General features: G+C 37.8%; 2 protein-coding genes across 3 annotated transcripts; both read right to left on the bottom strand.

Annotated features, from left to right (window-relative positions):
• Positions 1 to 4,377: 4,377 nt before the first annotated feature.
• LOC307015916 (uncharacterized protein) lies at positions 4,378 to 8,007 on the bottom strand. Its single transcript, XM_079644876.1, has 9 exons — positions 7,832 to 8,007; positions 7,539 to 7,683; positions 7,225 to 7,397; positions 6,902 to 7,048; positions 6,430 to 6,583; positions 6,198 to 6,343; positions 5,748 to 5,921; positions 5,327 to 5,365; positions 4,378 to 5,223 (listed from the first exon to the last, which is right to left on the bottom strand). Exons 2-9 carry the CDS (start codon positions 7,642 to 7,644, stop codon positions 4,798 to 4,800), a joined length of 1,365 nt encoding a protein of 454 aa, XP_079501002.1. The 5' UTR covers positions 7,645 to 7,683; positions 7,832 to 8,007; the 3' UTR covers positions 4,378 to 4,797.
• A 3,185-nt stretch (positions 8,008 to 11,192) lies between these two features.
• Positions 11,193 to 23,089, bottom strand: stxbp2 (syntaxin binding protein 2). Of its 2 annotated transcripts, none has more exons than XM_079643577.1 (19): positions 22,988 to 23,089; positions 21,094 to 21,143; positions 20,927 to 21,008; positions 19,095 to 19,171; positions 18,925 to 19,000; positions 18,617 to 18,720; positions 18,149 to 18,297; positions 17,980 to 18,064; positions 16,935 to 17,065; positions 16,741 to 16,848; positions 16,167 to 16,224; positions 16,016 to 16,081; positions 15,502 to 15,582; positions 13,943 to 14,084; positions 13,677 to 13,783; positions 13,496 to 13,594; positions 13,331 to 13,416; positions 12,052 to 12,209; positions 11,193 to 11,960 (listed from the first exon to the last, which is right to left on the bottom strand). In XM_079643577.1, exons 1-19 carry the CDS (start codon positions 23,022 to 23,024, stop codon positions 11,881 to 11,883), a joined length of 1,776 nt encoding a protein of 591 aa, XP_079499703.1. In that variant the 5' UTR covers positions 23,025 to 23,089; the 3' UTR covers positions 11,193 to 11,880. The 2 variants fall into 2 exon arrangements, with proteins under 2 accessions (XP_079499703.1, XP_079499702.1); XM_079643576.1 differs by having other exon boundaries at positions 12,052 to 12,212; positions 22,988 to 23,088.
• Positions 23,090 to 23,484: the final 395 nt, after the last annotated feature.

The raw sequence follows: 23,484 nt of genomic DNA, 5'->3' as shown, positions 1-23,484 counted from the left end.
CAGTCCAAATTCTCCATTTCAATCTTTCCAAAAAAATAATAATACATGACATAGTCTTATACGTAAGAATACATCCCAAACACTATGACGGCACTACCTTCCTTTGGAAAAGTAGCTCTCTTGTTAATTTTTCCAGTTGTAATAAATAATTGAGCTATTTATTTGAGTGTTTTACTTGAGAAGATTCATGTTCTATGTTGAGCTGTTGTTAACAACATAATATGCAAGAATATGACCAATATATTTACATATTATCAGCTAGTGCACAAAGTGGCTCAACAACATAATCCTTCTGTTAATTGTTTTGGTCGTTTTCTTTAAAAAAAAAATTAATTCTTTTTTTATTATCTGGAATGCCCAGTTAACTTTTGGTTTAGTTTATGACTTTATTGACGTTAGTCTAGCTGTCTAGCAAAAGGCTAACGCTAGGTTAACAGCTATGGTTTACAGCGGATATCTGCAATAATACCTGAATCATGCCATCACAATATAACAAAAAAAACAACCAAAATAGTTACATTTGATGTGATTTTCCATACCGACTTCTATAACCCCATAAGCCACAAACCATGGAAACAACAAGCCAGCCATGTGCATCACGTTTTTGTGTCCCCTGGAAACAGTGTACTGAAGGTATTGAACTACGTTTTTTGCATCTTCATTTGTTGTGTCCATTGGATCTTTTTCTTAATTTGCACTGGTTATCCTATATCCTGTTCTATATATGTCTAGGATTTTTTTGTTTTTTGTATTAGTATTTTATATTCAAATTTCTTTATTAGGATAAACCCCTTGAGGTGAATCACCTCGTTTTCAAGGGGGTCCCAAGAAAACAAATAACAAACAAGTACAACATACAAACAACATTCACACACATACATCGGAAGAAATAACCAAGAAATTACAAACATTCAGCCTAAGCATACAGCACATGGTAATACATTATAGGCGGTTACATTGAATGCATATCATTGGGTAGAGTAAAGTAGAGTAGCTGTACTATATATACAAAATCATAACAATAAAGACTTAGAAATAAAGACTTAGAAATGGGCAATAGGTGGGTCATCTCATGAGGAGATGGTGAAATAAGATGGAGCCTCAACAACCCTTAAACAATAAATAAAGTACTTCAGGTCATACAAAAACATTCAACCTTGAGGTGAGACGACAATGCACGCTTGAACAAAGTCAGAGTAGGGAGAGATCTGATGGTAGCAGGTAAGTTATTCCAATCAGCAGGAGCTTTAAATTTGAAGGCTCTTTTGCCAATGTCCTTTTTAACTAGAGGAACGGTGAAGAAGAGCTGAGAGGTATGTCTAACTTGGTGGGTTGATGTAAAACGAAAGAGATACTGTTTCAAATATGGGGGATAATTAAAGTTGAAACTTTTATAAATGAACTCAAGCCAGTGCAAATGTCTTCTCAAATCAGGAGAAGGGAGATTGAGGTTTAGGTACAGTGCACAGTGGTGTGTATGGAAATCACAACCGAGAATAAATCTACACATTCTATTGTAAGCAATGTTTAGCGGGGCTAGAACAGATTTCGGAGCATTGAGATAAACAACGTCACAATAGTCTAATAAGGGAAATAGCAGTTGGGTAGCAAGTTTTTTCCTAACTTTTAAGGTAAAACAGTGCCGAGAGCGGTAAAGAGTACCGAGACCAAAGTTTACTTTATGCAGTATATGATCAATATGAGGTTTGAATGAAAGGTTAGAGTCAAGCCATACCCCTAAATATTTAAAACTGTCAACTCTATGCAGAATTGTACCATCATTGCAAGAAATATCACATGAGCCAGTCAAAGATTTGAGTTTGTGTCGGGTACCAAAGATCATAGAGAAGGATTTAGTTTTGTTCAAAAGTAACTTGTTCTGGAATAGCCAGTCTTGCAGGAGGGTGAAATCTGACTGGAGTGAAACTTGAATTTGAGAGAGATTTGGTTTTGATGTGTAAATAATATTTTCTAGAAGGCTACTACTAATAGCCTACTGTATAAGTGATAGGAGTATGTTAATAGCTATGTTTTCTTTCTGTTTTTAGGCATTGTTATCTAATTTCTGTTGATTCCATCTTATCTTATCTTGAACTTTCATACTGTACAGACAGAAGCAGCCTGTAAATTAAGCCTACACAAATCATTTAAAGGATAGAAACTGAAACCATATGCCACTGCCTGAGATTCATGTAGGATTTACTATTGAGTCAATGGCACTTGTAACATCACGACACTCACTGTTGTGGAATGATAATTGGCTTAATATAAGCCCAAAACAATTGCAACTACTCAAGCACTCTCCGGTGTCTTGGCTGTTCACAGACAGTATAAATGAATGGGGATCCTCACTTTAAATGTATGACCAGTCCTGCTTGTTGCCAAGAGGGACCATTCATAAACATGGAATGAAACAGCAGCATCAGCAGACTTTGAATCAAATATTGCAATGTCAATTTGGAATTCTCATTGACTGACAGCATTAATATGAATTATTTTTATTTCAGACTCAGAATGTTGAGTAAGAGACAACATCTGGTGGTCAACTTTTAACAGACATTATAAAAGATCAACAACTCATCATGTGTATTTAAATACCTAAAGATCTTCTTGGCTGTACTGTGTCTTCCTTTTTTACTTCTAAAGCCAAAGGATATGGATGTAACTGATATTAAGTAGATCACATGGGGCTACAACCAGGAAGGATTTATGAGCACCAGCCTGTCAAAGGAGCTTTTTCCTTTGTGGCACCAAACTCTCAGTCTGCATAGGAAGCGCACGTGTTGTTGGACCTTGGGGCAGATGCTATTTCTGTGGACACTACAGGCTAACCATTTGTCCAACAACACATTTTTAGGAGTTGACCATGGCTTTGTTATGGTATTGACAGTTGCAGGTGAGTGGCCACCAATGCAAATATAATCTCTTGTTAATAATGACAAAGACAGTATCATATCACCATTCAGCAGAGCTGTCTATATATATTTAATGATTGACTGCCTGTTTTGGTCAACAATGCACTGAGGAGCTGGAGGAGGCCAAGTATATAAACCACTTTCTACTGTTCCATTAGTCAACACATCTGAATACATTGTAGAGTCTGTATGTATGCACGACTAAATGAATGTCCTTCCTTGCTACCTACAGGAAAAAGCTTGCCCAGTATCTTCAGGATGCTGAGGAATCAGTAGCATTTGGTCTTGCTGGGACTTGAACTGGTGACCTTCCAGTTGCCAAGCCAACTCCCTATCGACTTCGCCACCACCGAAGAAGATGAAGGGAGATCTGAATGAGATCTAGCTTCAGCTGAGTCATGCCAACAGGCAGGCTGCTGAGGCCCAGAAACAACTGAGGAATGTCCAGGGCCAGCTCAAGGTGAGATCTGTTTGAATGAAAAGAACATGTTTAAGAGTAAAAACGTTAACATTCATTCTTTATTTTTATGTTTTCAGGATGCCCAACTGCACCTTGATGATGCTATCAGAGGACAGGAGGACATGAGAGAGCAGGTTGCCATGGTGGATCGCAGAAATGGCCTGATGGTGGCTGAGATTGAGGAGCTGAGAGCCGCTCTGGAGCAGACAGAGAGAGCACGCAAAATAGCTGAGCAGGAGTTGGTTGATGCCAGTGAGCGTGTTGGATTGCTTTATTCACAGGTGCCTTTTTCTTTTTTAAATCACAAGAAAAAAGTACAACTCCCACATGTCCAGGTTGAGAAAGGTTCAGCATGAGTTGGAGGAAGCTCAGGAGCGTGCTGACATCGCTGAGTCCCAGGTCAAGCTCAGAGTGAAGAGCCGGGATTCTGGGAAGGTCTCTTTTTCATTTTCTTTATGTCATTTAATAACCATACATATTTTTAATATATATATATATATCTTTTGCATTCCAGTGTAAACTACACACACATGTTCAGTAACCAATAACCTCTGCAAATGAAAGGCAAGCCATATGGCTGACAATAATATATAGTCATAACTAGTTTTGTCATTCTGTAAATTGTTTCAGTACTGATTCTCTCTCTCTTTTACTTTCAGGGAAGTGACTCCGCTGAATGAGTTAAGACTCTTAGCTGAAGCATTTGATCCATATGAGTCCCTGGGAATTTTCTTCTCTCAATCTTCAATAAATGTTAAACCAGTCACAAGTGTTGTTTTCTTTTTACTTCTTGTTTGTAATTTTCAACATGAAATATCTTACTTAGCACAGAAAACTCTTACAGGAAACTGTGTTAAACCCTGTGGATCAAAACAAAGTCCTCACTGGCGACTTAGTGCTGATGCTGTTGTAGTTAATTTTACATGATTAAAAACTAGCATTAGTTATGCAAAATGTCACAAATAGGCCAAAGAAAGTTGTTTCACTAACCAAGTGCAAACATGAATTTAAATGTAGGTATATCTGTTTTTATTGAATTTTTTACAGAGCAATGGGTTTAATTCCAAACAACCTACCTCTCTCCTATGATAAGCGGCTCAAACAGTATTATCATATTAAAAGCATTATCATTGAAAAAACAAAGCAAAAAGTTCCCACTCAGACAACTGTGCTAGAAACAAGTAAACCATGTATATGTGTATGCAACATTGAACGAGCAAACAACAAAAAGAAAAGAAAAATGGCTCGACAAATAAGCTGTCCATAAAAAATAAACAAAATAAACTTGTGTACTAATGCGACTGCTTCTAATAAGTGTGGGGATATTAACACTACAGATTTTATAAACATTGTTCATTTGATTATTTTCCAAACCATTTAACAAATTCCTACACTATATCATTTACAAGGTGGCTGACCTGACTATTTTTTATTGCCAGCAACCTTTCTATCTTTCTTGCCACCTCCCTTTCCCTGGTCTGCCTTTTCCCTCCCTTTCGCTGGCTCCCCTTTACATTTCTGTCCTCCTCGAGCCATTCCCTTCTGCAGCTGAGCTCTGTGAACCTTCTCAATCCGAGAAAAGCAGTTTTCATCTGGACTCAAGGGGCTGGCCATGCTCCACTGTTCATGTGGGTTGGGAGATGAAGGCCTTGAGTGGGCTCTTCTGGGACTTGCATGGCATGAAGAGAAATGCTCGTACTGGACATCTTCTTTAGGGACAAGGTTTAAGTTGAAGGACAGGGATCTGCCAGGCGCTGGGCTCAGAGGGATCACAAGGTTGTCTCCAGGAGCTCCTAGAGTGAGGAAGACCTCTGGGAATGTGCATGGTTGGTCCATATTATTATGTACCTTTAACAGATGAGAGTCAAATAAGCATAAACGAAGACATGCATCTTTTATTCAGACAATAATCTTAACAATAGGCTAAAAATCTACACGAGCTGTATCTTACCAACTCTGGTGTAAAGCTCATGGACACACTAACTGTCACCTGTAGGGGAAAAAATCATGTCATTCATTGTTTTGTATAAATTGGTACAGGAACTCTTATTTAGTCTTATTTAAATGCATTGGTGGCCAACCACAATAACAGTTCAAATACTTTATAACTTGAAAGTGGCAAGATATCCAAGTATTTAACTAAACTGAAACCATTAACTGATGTAGGATACGCTCATTTATATTAAAAGTTCAACTACAAGTTCAATTTCTTTACTTTCCAACAGTTTGGGATCCATAGGATTGGTAAATGCATGTAAACTATTGACGTCACCTCTGCTTATTACAAATCAAACATATTAATACATTTTTCTTCTCCGTGCAATAACTCCCAATAAAATCAAACACTGTTATAATCAAGGTTAATAATGTACCTGTCCTGGGGAATTTAGCTTCTTCTGACAAGCTGTCTCTTGGGTAAATGAAGCAGATTTAGGTAGGGATCCGGGAGAATCGTATTCTGCATGAGCCATTTGATAGGTGGGTCTAGAAAAATCCTTCCTTGATGTTGTTTGTGTACTTTCAGCAACAATGATACGTGGAGAAGTCTAGCAGGAAAAAATAAAACAATAATAATTAAAAGGCAGTTGAGCTGTCAATTATCCTGCTATAAGCCCGCTGTGATGTGTAAGGTGATAAGGGCCCTTATCGAGCAAATATTTCCATGTCAAATACCTTCTTATATTTTTTCACTTCTCTTAAGCACCTTTTCTTTACAAAAATAAAGATAGTGCAAATACTGTATATTCCATATCAACATTACATTTAGCAATACCTGGAAATGATATGTTTGTGCCTTCAATAATGTAAATGTTGTAACTTACTCTTCCATCCTTCGCATCGCTACCATTGTCTTTTCTTCCAGAATTTCGACTTTTCTCTGACAGGGGGGGAAGTGCAACACGCTGATCGTCTAGCCGATAACTCTGACAGGAAGTAATGACTTCAAAGAAGTCGCCCGCCTTTGCACCTGTTATGGAGAGACAGGAGTTATTTCAGTTACATTTCATAGAGCGTAAACACATGCTGGACCTTGCCCTGTGTGTTTTTCCTGACCTGAAGGGAGTCTATTTAAAGCTCTTCCATTGTGTGTGGGAGTGGCATGTGTGCTTCTGCTGGGCTGTAAAGAGCAACGCTGCTCTTCCATTCGTCCGCCTTGTGCATGACTCATCATTTTCAAGAACTGTTTCTGTTCAAATGGAGATGCCTCCTAAAAAACATTTAAAGAAAATCAATAAGTAGCAGAACAACTCACAAACATCTTAGACAATAAAGATCAGAAATCTGATCTGCCCAATTTCAGAGAGGTTTTTATATAAATGGATCAGGACAAAAAGAGAGAGAATCTTTTTTCTTAAGACTTTCAGAATCTCTTTACATAGAAGGGACACGTGTTTATGTATAAAAGACATGAAAAAGTGGATTTTGATTAATAAGGGACCTTTAATGTTTTGCTTAATATCCATATTTGATAGCAGAGTGTAAGCGCAAAGCTTTCAGCACTGTAATGGGCAACATGATGTCTCACCTTCTGATGTTCGAAACGGCTGAAGGACAAAGACCTTTTGAGAGTTAAATCAGATGTGCTTGAACTGGGATTATTTCCTTTTTGAGTAGATGGGGTTCCAATATTTAGGAAGGGTGCAGAACATCTCTGTCCATCCATCCTTGAGCCCTGTGGGAGGAATATCGGATTCATCATGATAATGTTTGAGCAAAACACTTTGAAGCGCTGTTGAACATATTCTACATGTGCAAAAAAACGTGTCAAGACTTTGTAGAACAACATTTAAAAAAAATGCCAACACATTTACACAATGGGCTTTATAACATATTATTTATGGGGCAAACCTGGGCTTTGGAGACCATGTAGCACAAGTGGCTGGCATCCCTCTCTTCAGCAGTTGATGTTGAGGTGGTACCTCCATTCTGTATCCCTAAAGAAGGAAGAGATGCTCGCTGGTCATCAAGCCTTCGGCCCTGAGCGTTGGACAGCAGGCTGAAGAGATTTTCCGAATTTGGACCTGGGATTAAAAAACAAGAGATGTTAGTTGTACATTCAAATAGGTAAACAAGAGCTTAACATGTAAGAGCAATGCAACTATATTATTGTAAAATTAAATGTAAGAATAAAAACAGCAAGACAAACATGTTTGTGCTCAAACCTTTTGGAACAGTGCTCTGACTGGCATTTCTTTTGGGTGTGGACTTGGGAGTAGCATTTAAGACACATCGCTGTTCATCCATTCGCCCACGCTGGGAATTACCCATCAAGGAACAAAGATAGTTCTGTTCACCTGGAGTCAAGGCCTAGATGGGTGAAAGGTGAACAGAAAGGATGTATGTCAATAAATAAATAAATCTGGAAAATAAATTAGATGCAAAAACAAATCAACATTGATCTCATTGTTTCAATATAAAGTCATTTACTTTTGAAGTTACAAAGGATCGCACTGACTTGAGCCTGTAGCTGTTTTTGAGATGCTTTAACTTTATTCTTTTGTTGTTCTATTTCTGAGCCGGGGCTGAATGAGGCTGAACGTGTAGGGCCTGAACCAGTCCCCAGTGTGTTCTTATTCGTTGAACACTGGGTCTCCGTGGGCAAGACTTTTGGTAGTGAGCACCTTTGCTCATCCATTCTGGAACCCTGAAAATGCACAAGAGTAAGATTTCTCAGCATTTTGGATCAAGAGGCACACTTATTTGACAACAAAAGGTTGAACAACAGCTTTCGGTAAGAATGTGATTTTAACTTATCTGTGAAAGCCACTCATACAAATGAGATATTTCAGCTTTCAACATGCTTTTGAAGCATATTACTGTACATTCAAACATCTCTGCTACAAGAAATCACATTTCAGTCATTTGTTTTTTCCCCATTAAGGTTTCATATTTGTAACATCTAAAGCAGTGGCGGTCCTAGACCAATTTTACTGGGGTGGCCATGCTGGGGCCAGTTATTTTATGAGAGGGGCACAATAAAAGTGGGTTAAAAAGACAAAGACAGCATAAAGTAATTGCGTAAAATAAACATAAAATACAGTAATTGGTATTTGTTTTTGTAAAGGTATTTGTTTTAGTAAATGTAAGTTACAGTCCTTTGTTTCAGTATATTTTTTTAATTTAGAGTATTTGTTTTAGTAAGTTTAAGTGACAATTTAATAAAAAAAAAATTTGCTTTTATAAGGTAATGAACTGTTTATTTTCCATTATGCATCTGGATCTCTGATTTGATTTAGTTACAATAAACACTGGCCCCTGTTGGTCCCCCCCTAGAACCACCCCTGATCTAAAGTATTTTAGTATGTTGATCTATTGCTATAAAGAATTTTAAATATTTTTCATTTAAATAAGAAAACTACTTGCCTGAACTTTAGAGACCATGAAACACAAGTAGCTTGAGTCTCCCCCTGCAGTAGATGGGGCCTCTTTGTTTTGTAATCCTGGTAAAGATGGAAGAGACACACGCTGATCGTCGAGTCGTCGGCTTTGAGTGTTGGCCAAGAGGCTTAACAACATTTCAGGATCCGCACCTAGCAAGATTAAATGTGAAAATGTTATGCAACTCTATAGACAATCAACTTTGAAAAATGAAAACACAACTTGTCAGATTTCTCGGTAAGAAGAAGTTTTCAGAATAAGAGTGCATTTCTAGATGTGTTTAAAGAGACTTTATGGATACAGTCAGTTGTTTGACGTACTCGCAGCAGGCTGTTGGACTCTGTGTTTCGGTGTGCATGGTGCACTCTTGCTGGGATCAAAGGAACAGCTTTGGTCGTCCATGCGTCCACGCTGGGCACCGCTGATCATATTGATGAACTTCTGCTGTTCATCAGGTGTTTGTTCCTATTGGACACAAATGTGAGATTAAGATTTGACCAAATGAGGAACTCACAACATTTAATAATGCAAACCATAGTCAAAAGAGTCATTAGAAGAAACATGCATTCATTTAAGCAACCAGAAAGACAGAACAAACCTTTATAGAAGCGCTGCGTTCACGCTGAAAGTCAACTTGTAATTGGTTGTCTGGTGTGAACAGAATCTTCCTGTTTAGATCTGGAGTGCTCTCTGTCAAAGAAATCTGAGGTGCAGAGCCACGGTGGTTATTATTCATAGGTGCCTGAAAAAAAGGTAATATTTGGAGTAGTTCAGTTTTTGGATCTATCAAAACACATATGAAGGTGTATGTACCAAGCCCTCTTAACTGGTTGTCTACCTGAAGGTTAAACTCTGGCAATGACATTCCGAGTTCAACAAGGTGTTGTCCCCCAAAGTTTGATCCTGTTTGGGAGCAGATGTGAAAAAATCAACAATCAATCTTCAAATAACATCATGTAAAATGCAGTAGTCTTTGTGTCTGCTTTCCAAACCTGGAGCTGTAGTTTTGACCGATTCCGTTTTAAGAGGACTCAAGGAGCAACGCTGTTCATCCATTCGTCCACGCTGAGAGTAACTCATTATGTTGTTGATCTTCTCATGTTCTCGGGCTTCCTGCTGAACATCAGCCACTTGAATCTTAAATGTAATATAAGAATATGATCTATACAACAACATATTAAGCTTTCAACAGATTCTAAAAAGATTACTTGGAAATATCAGTCAAAAATATAAAGCTGACAAAAAAGCACTGACAGCAAAATGGACACAAACTTCAAAGCATGGGAATGAATGATAGGCTGTAAAGGTCTTACCAGCACATTGTTGGTAGCTTCTGATTTCGAGTCCACTCCAGCATCTGCCATCATGAACAACTAACCGAAAAAGAGAAAGTGTCTACTACTGAAAACTCAATCAAATGTTTAACAGAACAGCAAGTTAGACAAACGTACTTGCTGTAAGTGAAAGAGAACCTATTCAATCCAACTATTGTATGTGCAATGGAAAATGTTTAACCTGATGCGCCTCCAGATATGTACTGAATAAAGCTTGGTTGCTGCTTTTAAACAGATTTAAGTCCTAAGTATTAACCCATTGCCATTAAGACCCAAGCCAGTGCTCCGGTCGTGTAATCCCAGATGAAAACATAATCCTCGACATGGAGAGAGATGATCTTTTCAACTGTTGGTTTACATATTCCTGCTTCCGATCTAACTCTGTACTTTGAGTTCATATTTTCATTTTGAAGGCCAAACATTGTCGGTATATATAGCAAGAACAATATGCCCATGTTATGATATTAAGAAAACAGTCACAAATCTCATTAAAAATCTAATCTTGATATTGTAGTGACCACTCATTAATACACTGGGTTACATAATTCACACATGGAACTACAGTTGGGGGTATTGTTCCCACACGGACATGTTATGTGTTGTTTATATATATTGTGTGCCCTCCTGGCTTCTCTCTCTTCTTCCCGTACTGCAACCGGACAACATGACCTTAGTTGCTCCCAAATAAAGTACCCTTTTGCACCTTCATTGCACCGCCTCCGACTCCCTATCTCTCGGCACTACAATATATACAATTGTTCTTAAGAAAAGTATGTTTCAAAACACTGATTGGTCAAAGCTTAACTCATTTAAAGTCAAAGGGAGGATAAGACGTTTTCAGCCTACATTGATCACATATTACATAAATATTCACACACAACATATACAACAAATTAAAGTATATCATCTTAAAAGTAAAGATATTAAGAGAGCATGTGTACATGTGGTTGAATGAGCTATTCAAGTTAAAAGATCTCCACAATGATTTCCTGATGTTGGGATAACAACGTTGATAAAATTGAGCATTAGTTGAGATTATTTGATCAAATATTTGAAACAAATGTTATGCAGATTAAAATGATTCTAGATGACTTCACAAGACAATTTAAAAGTTGATATCAAGTTTATTGTATTACTCATTTTTCAACAACAAAGAAACACAGCCATCACACTTGCTCCCAGCAATATATTAAAGAATATGGTAAACATTCAAGCCTTCATAAAACAGCAGTGGAGATATTACATCCTGAGATTAATTGACCACAAACAGGGGGGAAAAGGTACCTAGAGGGGAAAAAGGTACCCAGAGGGGAAAAAGGTACCTAGAGGGGAAAAAAGGTACTTCACACTGAATATACGATACATACTTCTACAGACTTATAGTCAAGTCAAAATATATTGATTGATTTTTGGTGTGAGATAGTCAGGTTCTGTGGGAGTGCTGCAATTTTTTTTACACAAATTAGGGAAATCATATATTGTAGTAACAAAAATAAGAATTTGAATCACAACAGTTAAATAATCCAAATATTAATTCTATCTAGTTAAATATTTTATATAATTTTAAATCACAGTAGCATACGGAACCCCATTTACAACAAACTAATACAAATAGTTTTCTAAAACAAAACAAAGAATCACAAATGTTTCCATTCATGGCTACATCTAAGATTCCTCCCCATGCTTCACTTCAGACGTGGAAGATGATGCGACAGAATGCAAGTAACCAGCCTCTCAAATGCAGGACTAAACCCTTATTCCAGTGTATCTTTCCCTATTTCAGGTGAACTATCTAACTATCAGGAGTAGGAACTTGGTCCAGACTCTTCAGGTCATCCAGGAAGCTTGTTGGAGTCAGGATGTGAGAAGAACCTGTCAAGGAGAAAGTGATATTAATACTAAAAAGGCTCATCCTTGAATTGTTGGGATACAGAATTGTGGCCTTTTCAACATTGATTCTCACCAATTAGCACTTCCCATTTCCCATCAGTGGCTCGAGTGACTTCATAGGCGGAGCGCATCTCCGATTGAGACACTCCACCGATCACAAATATAATCAGCCGAGGGCCAGTGCGATATTCTGTCGGAGATTTATTTTTGTGCCAGTGTCCGAAACGTGCACTGCTGTAAAAGAATCAAACAACATGTCATTTTTATTAAAAGGTAGGGCTTGTTTGTAAATGTCAATTATATTACACTGTAATCAATCAATAATCCAATTATAGAAACTACTAATAGCATTATATCATTAAAATAATGTATGGAAAAATCCTATAAATCAATTGAACAGTCAGAACGCCCAACTTTTCTCAGTCTGGAAGCAAATGTTTCCATCACAAACAGAGAAGGGCTTTACACACTATCTCTGTCAATGTGTGTCATTATGTAACCTCTTTACCAACGGCTATGTCCGGTTCTGTATTGCCAGCTCAAAATAACCCTTCAAGAGTACATACTACTGTTAATATTAATGACTACTCAGTTTTAATTCTGCACTTTGCTAGAAAGGAAAGACACGAGCACGGTGCATTATAGAGATTATGAGTGAACCCAGGTCCATTAGAGTGGTTTGTATAAGCACCATCACCATGACAGGCATTCCCCGAGGGATTAGAGAGTAGGCAAAGCACTACTTGATTCATTTCACCTTTTCAGCTCCCTATGACACAAGCCTGACTCCAACTCAGTTACAGGGATAAAAGCTTTTATTTGACAAAATTATTCTGTCTATCCCAGTTAATATGTTTGCTTATACTAAAACACAAAAATACTACATTTTCCTTGGAATACAAAGAAATTCAATATTACTTATTAACCAGTTATTTGTTTATAAAACTGTAATTAAGTAACGGGCGCTGTACAATAGCTGCCCACTGCTCCTAGTACTAGGATGGGTAAAAAGCAGGGGAAAATGTTCACTGTGTGTTCTGTACATGAACATGTGTGACCAATAAAGAGGGTTTCAACCTCCGATTCTCCAAGTTTAGTTCATATTTGAGGATATTTTTGATGATGATTTGATTTGTTTTTGATCTGTATTTTTGAAAATTATTTAACTTTTTATCTTTTTTTAGCATATTGTTTATTATATTATAACTTAGTACTTATTTAACGCATTTAAGATATGCAGCACTAAGCTGTCTGTGGCTCTTACCTGCTGTAAAACTGAAAATTTCCCCTCTGTGGGACTAATAAAGGTATTCTGATTCTGATTTAGATATGTATCTTCTGTTTCCACCCACCTGACTGCAGTCTGAGTTGTGTTGATGGGAGCGGGGTCAGAGAGGAAGGGCCACTGCTTTCTGTCCAGTTTGTCGTCTATGGCATTCTGCAATCGAGAAACAGAGAGTAAAACGCAGAGAAAAGCTGTGTCAGCAACATCAGGAGTCTAACTTTGGCTTTACTACCTCCATGACGTCTTTCATGATGGGTGTCCATCTAGAGAGCTGGTACGTGCTCTCCGTGCGCTCTTTCCGATCTGGCAGCGTGTTCCCTGCATTGCGGCCCTAACAGACAATACGAGGTATGTAAGAAAAACTGAGGAAAAATGATGTTTGAGAATATAACCAAACTAATGAAGAAATTCACCCCAGCTATCAGGTTACAGCCCAGGTTCTGCAGGTTGGTGATGATGTTGCTGTCGGCCTGTATGTTTGCGTGCTGGATGAGCTTGGTAAGGTTCTCCTCCCCAATGCCTATATCGATACAAAAAAACAAAACAGTGAAGGCAATGATAACACTCAATTGTCTGCTTTACACTTATTATCAAAGCTTATGGTAATGTTAAAGCTCCTAATTAATGGTTAAAAATGTTGAATTGGTACCAAAAGGAAAATATTTGGACAAAGACGCACCTTTTTTCTTGTGGAATATGTAGAGCAGTATGATGCGGATTTTGTCATAGACCTCAATTTCATTGTTGAGGAGCACAGGAACAATGCTCTTCATGGCATCCTTAAGAGGTTCCCCTTCTGCATTTGCTCCCATTGCCAAGTCCTGTGAATAACAACATGCTGGTTGACCATTAACTTTAACTAGCATCTCAATCAACAGTTAACTTTAATCAGCTGACACGCGACTCACAGGGCAGCTGACACAGGAGGATGACTTGCCTTTTAAACTTTACAACAAGTTCTTTATATTCTTACAAGTTGGTACATATGCTGTAAACTGCTCTGTATAGCAATAGTCTCATAATGTATTTTTAAATAGTCACTGAACAGAAGAAAGTTGAATCTGAATCTTTCATAGAATGGGCATTATTACTCACTTTTAACTCTGGGATTTCCCTTTAATGACCTACGTAAAAACTCTTGTCAAGCTCTATGATGAATTTTGACACAGCCTAAAGGTAAATCAACACTTTTTGTGAGCAAATTAAACTAGAGAGTGGCTATACAAGAGCACATCAAAAATACATCACATGGTTTAGTTCATAACTTTACACACATACATATGTATTGCCAAAACAATGTACAGCACTAAAACAAACGACAGCTGACAGAGAGCCATTGCTGTTTGGATCCCACCGTCAATCTGTGAGCCAAGACATGCCTTTTGGATTAATGAAGCAGCTTTCAGACATGCTGTCAATCCATTAGTGTAGTGATAGACTTATTTAAAAAAGGCACCATAAACACTCGCATTTCAAAATGCCACAACAATGCGTAGATTGACATTGCCTGTGTGCATTCATCTCATTTAATACTGGACTAAATATGGCAGAGTACCGCCCCCCCCCCTCAGGGAGACAAAGCATGTGTGGCTCATAAAAACAACACACAGGAGCTTGATGATGGTCTAAACCTTGGCCTCATCCCAGTCTCATGTTGATGAAAGGATTTACACATTGCCAAGCAGTACATATATCACGTGTCATTAAAAGGCCTTTCCACTCAGTAATGACTTCCTTTGCATTGCTGTTGATATATGGATGTCCATTCCAGAGCTTCCTATGTGATTGTATGATTCTCTTACTAAATGTAAGATCAGTGGAGCTATAAATAAATATGCCACCCTGTAGAGGTCACTTATCATGCTTAGGGGGTGAGACAGAGTCATTCTGAAAATGACTGACTGAAAGGATTTTTCTCCAACAATGCATAAGCATGAACAGGCACATTCCAAGAATACCGAGTAAAAAGGTAATCTATGGGTGCTTTTATCTTCAGGGATCAAGGGAGAAATATCATGTTTCTATTTATACCTCCGACTAAATGTACAGGACGGAAGTGTAACTTCACCCCATGTATTGCCATACTAATGTGGATTAAAATGAACTGGACCTCCAGTGTAAGTGAAGAAAATACATCAATGTGAATATTTGTATGGCCTAATAGCTCAGAGTCTATATGTCAATTAAACCTTCCAAAAGATACTTAATTTCACTTTCACACTCCACAAGAGTACCAACCTGTTCCACTTCACAAAGCTTATCGATAGACGCCTTGAATTTCTTCATACAAGCCTCGGCAAGGTGCAAGTGAGTAGAGTACTGTGAAGGAAAATAAGTAAGGATTATTTATTCATGAATGAATTTGAAGTTAAAACCAAATCAAGTGATTTACAAAACCAATAAAACACTTCTAAGCTACAGGCAAGACTGGCAAATCGGATATGAAATAGAAAATGTTTGGAGCAATTTGCGGATTAATGTTGTGATGGACAGTCAATGTAAAGTCCAATTAACTACAAGTGTTAATCATTTAGTTGTAAATAAAGATTTGTTCAAACAAGCTTTTAAATATACTGTCAGAAGTGGTCGTAATAAAATGTGTTCAAAATAGTGATTGAGGAAGAAAATAACTCAATGATATGTATATTCTTCAAATATTTTTTTTTTAGAGTGTACCTGCTTTACAATACAAACATAGATATCAGACAATAATACTCATAGTGAGGGGCTGGTTTATCTTTGTCCCACTCACCATGCTCAGCTCCTTTTGGTACTGTGGCATCTTCTTTAACATCTGAGAGAGATCTTTTATGTTGGACTGAAATAGAAAACAATTCATTATAACATAACAGATATGTCATATTATGAACATCTATCATGTGAGTACAGCCAGCAACACTCACATTGTCAGTGCACATTCTCTTGCTCTCACAAAAGGAGCGAAGAAGCTCTGTCACTTTCCTGCAACAAAGGGTTTTGAGAAACATGAGTCACCTTATGCAGACAGAAATACATGTTATTAAGTAATAATATTACTAAGCGTAACTCAGTTTTATGTTATATTTAAAAACATTACAGTCCTAAGTAAATAATACAGTTACTAGTACTTATCATAAATCCTCAAAATTACTGCACTCACTTTTGTGTTTTGACATATTATAAACATCAATTTAAAAAGGGAAAATGTAAGGCTTAATTATGCCACAACATGTGTTTATTTTATTACTGCACACTAAAGGGGATTGAATTAATATGATTAAATCACTATTTTCATTACTCTTAACCAAATATGATGTTACTTGTTTAATGGCAAAGTATGATATCGAATTGCTAATTCTTCGAGTGCATACAAAGAAAAGTGTGTTTTGAAGTTGCAACATAGAAACAAGAAAAAAACAATGGCCAGAGATTGTTAGGAAAGGTTCAATTTAAACTAAATTGTGTGAAGATATTGTCATCTAGTCGTGACAGACTTACTTAGTGACGTCAGCAATGTGCATGTGTCTGAGCTGGATCCAGAGCTCATCATCTTCGTCCAATAACACATCTCTGTTATTTGAATCTCCAATGCCAGTTGTCTGATAACTACAAACATTTAAAAAAGGAAAACAGAATTGAATTTGGAGAAATCGAATGTGATGAGTACAATATAGAAAACGATGTTCACTCACCTGTAGATGTCCTGTTTGATGTCTAGCAAGTCATACGCCATTGCCTGGAAGGTCAACTCATGTAGAATGGGTGAGATGGGATCAAACCCACGATCGACAATCAGAAGCTGGGACCGAGCCTTGTCTGCACCCTAAAAACCATAAATATATGTTCTTACACAGACCAAATGTAAAAATGACTTCATAGATGCATTTTTACTTAGTCAACTGTACCCCTTGTTATCATTTTGTGAGTCTGTCATGCAGTGAAAGTCTTATGCGCTTTTATAAATAGATGTTTTGATATCACAGTATGATGCAGGATGAGGAAGCGTTTCAGGAAACTAGTCGAGTACAGAAAAGATAAAGAGTAAGAGAGCACAACATGGAAGAACTTCAGATGTATGCAGAGAAGAAGAGAACAGTAATACGTGCCTGTTAAGACCCATTTCAGGAGCAAGGAAATGTCAGCTAAGAAAGACAGAAAAGAAGAGAAGTCCAGCAAAGCATGAGAAAAATAATCAACGGGAAATAAAAGTCAGAAACCACAGAACGTCCACAACATGTGACAGAGAAGAGCAGAAGAATCCCAACGGAAATGTATTCTCTAACAGGGAAAAATGTATTTAGTAGAAAAAAGCGGTATGCAAATTAAGAATACAATAAAATCAAAACAGTCGGTGTCCCTACTGCTTAAGGCCAGATGTATTAAAGACTTGCTAAAGCCAAACAGAAATACATTTATGATCAATTTTCCAAACAGGTTGACACTCCAGATCTGCTTGATGAAGCTTTTGATTTGAATCAATGTTACCAGATGTTTTTTTAAGTTCATTTTGAAGAGCTAGAATTTAAAAGTTACCTGCAGGAACCCTGACAGTAGGGCACATCATTGTTGTGCACTATTTTTTTGTTTTTTTATTTGTATTTTATAATATATGTTGCATTTTTGGAGGAGCTCGGGTCATACGAATGTCATTGCCATTTCTACAATGTAGCTTATGTGCATTATGACAATAAAACTTTTGAATTTGAATTGAATTTGGTGCTCTAAGTACTTCCTAACCTCTCCCATGCTTGGGTTGTCTGCTTTGTGAGCAATAAGGCGCTGGTAGACCTCTTCAGCCAGTCTAGCATTCTCCTCCGGTCCCCTAAGAGAGAGAAAAGTATACAACTGAATGAACAAACTCAGAGGAAAACTAATTTCACTCTACTTTTATGCGGGGCTTCCATACTTGCGGTAACGGATTGCAGGGTACTCCTTAAGTGTGTCACACAGGGTTGCAATCTGCTCCGCCAGATTTTCCATCAATTTCCCTTTGTCTTCATTTGGCTTAGTACTATAGAAGGAGAACATGGAGGACGGATCATCCAGAGAGAAAACCTGTAGGGGCGAGAGGGCATGAGGTTTGCCTAAATGTAACCGTAACTACATTATTCATATTTTTACATTAACTTTGAAAAATTACTTTGTGTGTTGTGAAAGGTGTCATTCGTTGTAAATCACGGAGAGCTCTAGGGGAGCATTTTAGTGTGGACTCTTTCATTAACAGCCTCAGTAGGCAGCAGTTAAAGTGAAAACATCTCTGATAAACCTAAGCCGGCTGCACAGCACCAAACCAAAACATAGCTAAAACAAAACTGGATAAGGACAGTGTGGATAAAATAACCAGGTTTGTTAAAGTAAAAACGGAGAGTCTTACCTGAGACTCATACGGCAGGAAAGCAACATTAATCTCTTTTAAAGTCTTGACGACTTTGGAAACTCTGGATCTCCCAATCTCAGCAAAAAGACCATCCGGACAAGCTATGCAAGCAAACATAGGTCAATTAGAAATGGCAATAGCTTTTTGGTAATAAAAAAAAATGTTACATTCATACATAAAATGTTTTAATGTTTGCAGCGTACATTTAAGAAAAGCTGTTTCCTATGTTTGTATACCATTTCATTTAAAATGCAAATATGTAGAGTACACTGTATACACACAGACACACAAACAGATTATCTTACTATCAGTGAAGAAGATGTGTGCTGCTTTGTAAGTTAAGGCAGCATCTTTGAAGTCGTTAATGAGAGCACGGACTGACTGAAATTGAAAGAAATGAGTAGAAATGTTTTGGAAATCCAGTGACGACAGAACATTGCAGATTGATCTCCGAGATAAAAACTCCACAGCTTACCTTCTCCACGGGTGAAATCAAGTAAATAGCCTCGAGACTAGAGATGGGCTCCCTTCGTTTATTGATGTCCTCCACAACTGAAAAGGAGAAAGCAGAGAACTTCAGTCTCAACAAGCTGCCATAGACACTGTTGCTCCTTTAAAAACCAGGCAACCTAAAACTAAATCTGAGCCTTGGCTAAATAACACGACTCGGGCTGTACGACGGGATTGCTTGGAACTTTCTCTGTCAGCCTTGGTGACTCCGAGTCATCCTCTGCTCCACTCCTGTATGGGGTCCCACAGGGCTCAGTATTAGGCCCCCTGCTATTCTCCCTCTATTTGCTCCCTCTTGGGTCCATATTTAGAAAGCACGGCATCGCATTCCACTGCTATGCTGATAGCCAGATTTATGTCCCACTAAAAAAGAAGGAGGGTCACTCAATTAGCCCACTGCTAAAGTGTCTAGAGTACATAAAGGACTGGATGGCGTGCAATTTCCTTAAACTAAATGAAGGAAAAACAGAAGTAATGGTTTTCGGTAGCACCACTGGCAGGCACCACTTCTGTAGACCTGGGTTCCCTTGCTCAGTAAGCCAAGCCCACAATTACGAACCTTGGCATTAAAATGGACCGTGAACTAAAACTTGAGTCAGATTAAATCTGTGGTAAAAACAAGCTTTTATCACCTGAGGCAGCTAGCCAAAGTAAAACCTTTTCTCTCCAGACAGCAGTTTGAGACAGTAATCCACGCCTTTGTCACCACTCGGCTGGATTACTGTAACTCTCTCTACATGGGGGTCAGTGGTTCCTCCCTCGCTCGTCTGCAGCGGGTGCAAAATGCTGAAGCAAGGCTTTTAACTGGCATACGGAAATATGACCACATTTCCCCCATTTTGTCTTCGCTCCACTGGCTGCCAATACATTGTAGGATTCATTTCAAAATCCTTTTATTTACTTTTAAATCCCTAAATGGCATGACCCCACCATACCTTTCTGAGCTGCTACACCCTTACACGCCCAACCGCCCTCTCAGGTCAGCGGATCAACTGCTCCTGAATGTGCCCAGAACCGAGTCAAAGCTCAGTGGGGGCTGTTGCTTCTCTGTAGCGGCTCCCACACTGTGGAATGATCTGCCCCTGCACATCAGACAGGCTGCCACACTGCCTGCTTTTAAATCGCTTCTTAAAACCCACCTCTTCTCCTTAGTCTATTAACATCTTTTAGAGAGTTGCTTTTAAATTCTCTATTGTTTTTACTTGTACTTGTTTTATGGTGTGTGAGCTGAGTTACTTTTTGTATGTTTTGTTTTGTTTATTTGCCTGTACAGCACTTTGGTCTGGAGGTTTAAAGTGCTCTATAAATAAAGCTGTATTGTAACAATCTGACTTTATCAATATGCAACGGCAAAAAACCCATGATCATTATAATGTATAGTGAAATATAAATGCCAAAATGTAAAAGCTGCCAGATGAAAACCAGTGTGTGTGGAACTCTGAGAAGGGCGTAACATACTTATCTTGCATATAATTTCATTGGGTTCTTTTTCCATAAGGATGGTGAAAACATGTGCAAATATAGAATTACCTTTATTGAGATTATGTAAATAAAATGGTTTTGTATGGACTGCATCTTTTTCATTTTGATCAAATCAATCAACATATGAGGGTCAGCTTTGTGAAAGTAGACAGGACACCTGTAAATATTCCTTGATTGCTGATTCCAATTTGATGAGGCTTGCGAAAGTTAAACATCACTTAAAAAGTGTACTGATATCTGAATGTTTTTAGTTTGAGCGTTCATGTATGCAATTTATTAAAAGGATGCATGAACATTAGTTATCTGCATACTTACTGGTAACCCCCTCTGCCAGAATGTCAGACATCTTGCAGCAAGAGGACAGAATTCGCATGCTCATGTGATCCACGATAAGAACCTGAAGAAGTGAGAGATATACAGGGGTTATAAATTCAGTTTGACAAAATTAGGGGACTTTTTCATTCTTATTGGAAAATTGTTACCTTCCATTCTCCATCCTTCTTCACACTTTTGATAACCCCATTGAGGATTTCTGTAGAAGAGAAGAAATACATTTATATATGATTACAAAGTATCAATAATTTCTTGCCCCACATAAAAATGTTAGGTAAAACAGGTAAGTGTATGAAATGTATCAATGACTCCAATACGACAATACCGTGCAATGCTGTTTGTAGATTTGATATTACATTTTATGGGGATCAGATTATAAAAAAAAAGGTATAAAAGCTGTGGCAGGAGGTGGAACGGAACACCTTGCCTAAAATGCTGGAAAATAAAACACCAACCTTCAGGGTAAAAGAGAAGAGGCACTATTCCACATAACTAATTATATTTAGTTTGGCAATTGTTTTGGCCATCATCACATCACCAGAATCGGGTAAGCTTACTTCTTCAGCTTAACTTTTCTCGTCTTAATTGTGCACACAAGGACGACAGTGTGTGAAGAGACATACAAATGAAGAACTACCTCAATGTGATAACATGTCATTTCTCAACTTCCTCAATATTAACAAAGCAGAGACTCCTTAATGCAGGATGGACTCTACAAGAAAACCAAGCCACATGTGGTCTTAAGGTCCTTCCTCTCAACAATTGTTACTAAAGCTCACATCTTTTGATGGTACAAACATACATTCAGAAACTTAACAATGTCTACTAGGACCCAGCAATGACAAACTTCCTTTCTTGCCATGGCCAATCTATTTCTAAACAACGAACAGGAAAAGATGACAACTTTTAGCTGGGGCTTTTCCAACTTAAAGAAAACAGCCTTTAAGCCATATCAGTTTTTTTTATCTTCGCCTGTGTATTTGTTAATTAAAAAAATGTAGCTAAATATCTGCCTCCACAATTGCCCTGATGCAAATCTCACCTGTAACACAATGCATATTAAAACTTAAATGAATTAGTCATCAGGCCTAGTTAAAAAATAAATCCTTTTTTGTCTGATCTCTGAATCCCCGGCAAGTTGTAGATTATATATTGCCTATAAACACATGAAGATTTTATGAGTTCTGAAAGACGGGTGTTTTTACATTATTTGACATGGGAAAAAAAGTTGTGTCAATGTTGTAAAGAAATGTAGGCTACATTTAGACGATAAATTAAGATGATAAATTAAGAACAACTGTATCACTTCATTAAAATACTGAAATTGTTATTACGTATAAGGGTAAATAACCATAACGCTATAGTGTTTGTAGATATTTCTGAATACACAATGTATAACTTTTTTATAATTGACGTTGCACACCTAGGCAAATTCCCCGTAGGCCTATGTGTTAAACTACTTGGCAATAAACCTGTTTCTGATTTCTGATTCAAACAATACCTACAGTATTTGTTCATTTTATCAAGACACCTGACCTGATGATTCAATGTTGAAATACAAGTTACTCTAAAACTTAATTGATGTCTAATGTCAGAACATAATAGTTAATGTATTCCATCACAAGTGAAGTTAACCGACTTCCCTTTAGATGAGCTAGCGTGCGTTAGCCTATAACTTTGACTGTCACAACATTTCCAGTCACTGACCGACGCCACGACTATTTCTCTTTTTACATCCGCCAAACATCACAATAACAACAATTTCCCCTCAGCAAAGACTGTTACCAACACATATAGAACAACAATATCAATTTATCACAATAACTTGGTAAGTGATGTCATCAACCAAAGTAAGGTGCGCAATTCATTGGGACAGGAACAGGAAGAAACCCTTTGGTGGCCATCGTCTCCAGTAGTGTTTTGAGCTAAAAGCTGAGCGTCAGTTTATCGAGCTCATAGGTGACGTTTAACTTAACTTTCTACGTATTTTAGTTTTAATAAACTTCTTACAGCAGATAGGGATTAAATGAATTTGTAACTTACTTTCTCCTACTACCGCTTTCAGCCCACTCGGTGCCATCTTGACAGCAGTCTGCTGCTGCTGCTGGTCGCTCGGTCACTTCCTTGTTGTTATATATTGGATCTAGCACACAGCTTTTGACAGCGAAATATTGCCCCCTTTTGTCTGATTCGACTATTGCATGGTCATATCTCATCCACTATTCACAATTTTATATTATAACCCTACTATGGTTGTGACCTTATGTTTGGAAAAAATACAATGTCCTAATTCTAATTTAATTTAGGCGGCGCCTTTTCCTAAAGATTTTCTGCAACTAAAAGTCCAACTACTATGTTTTCTTAGGGGTGGATTAACCCCATGAATAGAACCAGTCTCATAACATAAACTACTATAGTACAGCCATTAAAAGAAACCGCTGAAAGAAAGAAATACACACTTTCTTACCTTAGGAAAAGACTCATCATGACCTATATGGTTGAACACATCCAAAACAATACCACTCTACATTTGGGAGTTC

This window comes from Notothenia rossii (assembly GCF_949606895.1).
Source record: "Notothenia rossii genome assembly, chromosome: 8".
NCBI classification, from domain to species: domain Eukaryota; kingdom Metazoa; phylum Chordata; class Actinopteri; order Perciformes; family Nototheniidae; genus Notothenia; species Notothenia rossii.
Note: the sequence above shows the minus strand (reverse complement) of the source record. Positions and strands in the feature narration are given on the sequence as shown.

What these genes read in the sequence shown, in the direction of transcription:
- LOC307015916 (XM_079644876.1), bottom strand. Translation starts at nt 7,644, where the DNA reads ATGGGTAATTCCCAGCGTGGGCGAATGGATGAACAGCGATGTGTCTTA. An exon ending in TCAGAGCACTGTTCCAAAAG is followed by an intron (nt 7,398 to 7,538) that starts GTTTGAGCACAA and finishes TTTTAATCCCAG; the next exon opens with GTCCAAATTCGGAAAATCTC. An exon ending in GCCGTTTCGAACATCAGAAG is followed by an intron (nt 6,584 to 6,901) that starts GTGAGACATCAT and finishes AATGTTTTTTAG; the next exon opens with GAGGCATCTCCATTTGAACA.
- stxbp2 (XM_079643576.1), bottom strand. Translation starts at nt 23,024, where the DNA reads ATGGCACCGAGTGGGCTGAAAGCGGTAGTAGGAGAAA. An exon ending in AGCTTTGTGAAGTGGAACAG is followed by an intron (nt 14,085 to 15,501) that starts GTTGGTACTCTT and finishes TGTTATTCACAG; the next exon opens with GACTTGGCAATGGGAGCAAA. An exon ending in CATATTCCACAAGAAAAAAG is followed by an intron (nt 13,784 to 13,942) that starts GTGCGTCTTTGT and finishes GTATCGATATAG; the next exon opens with GCATTGGGGAGGAGAACCTT.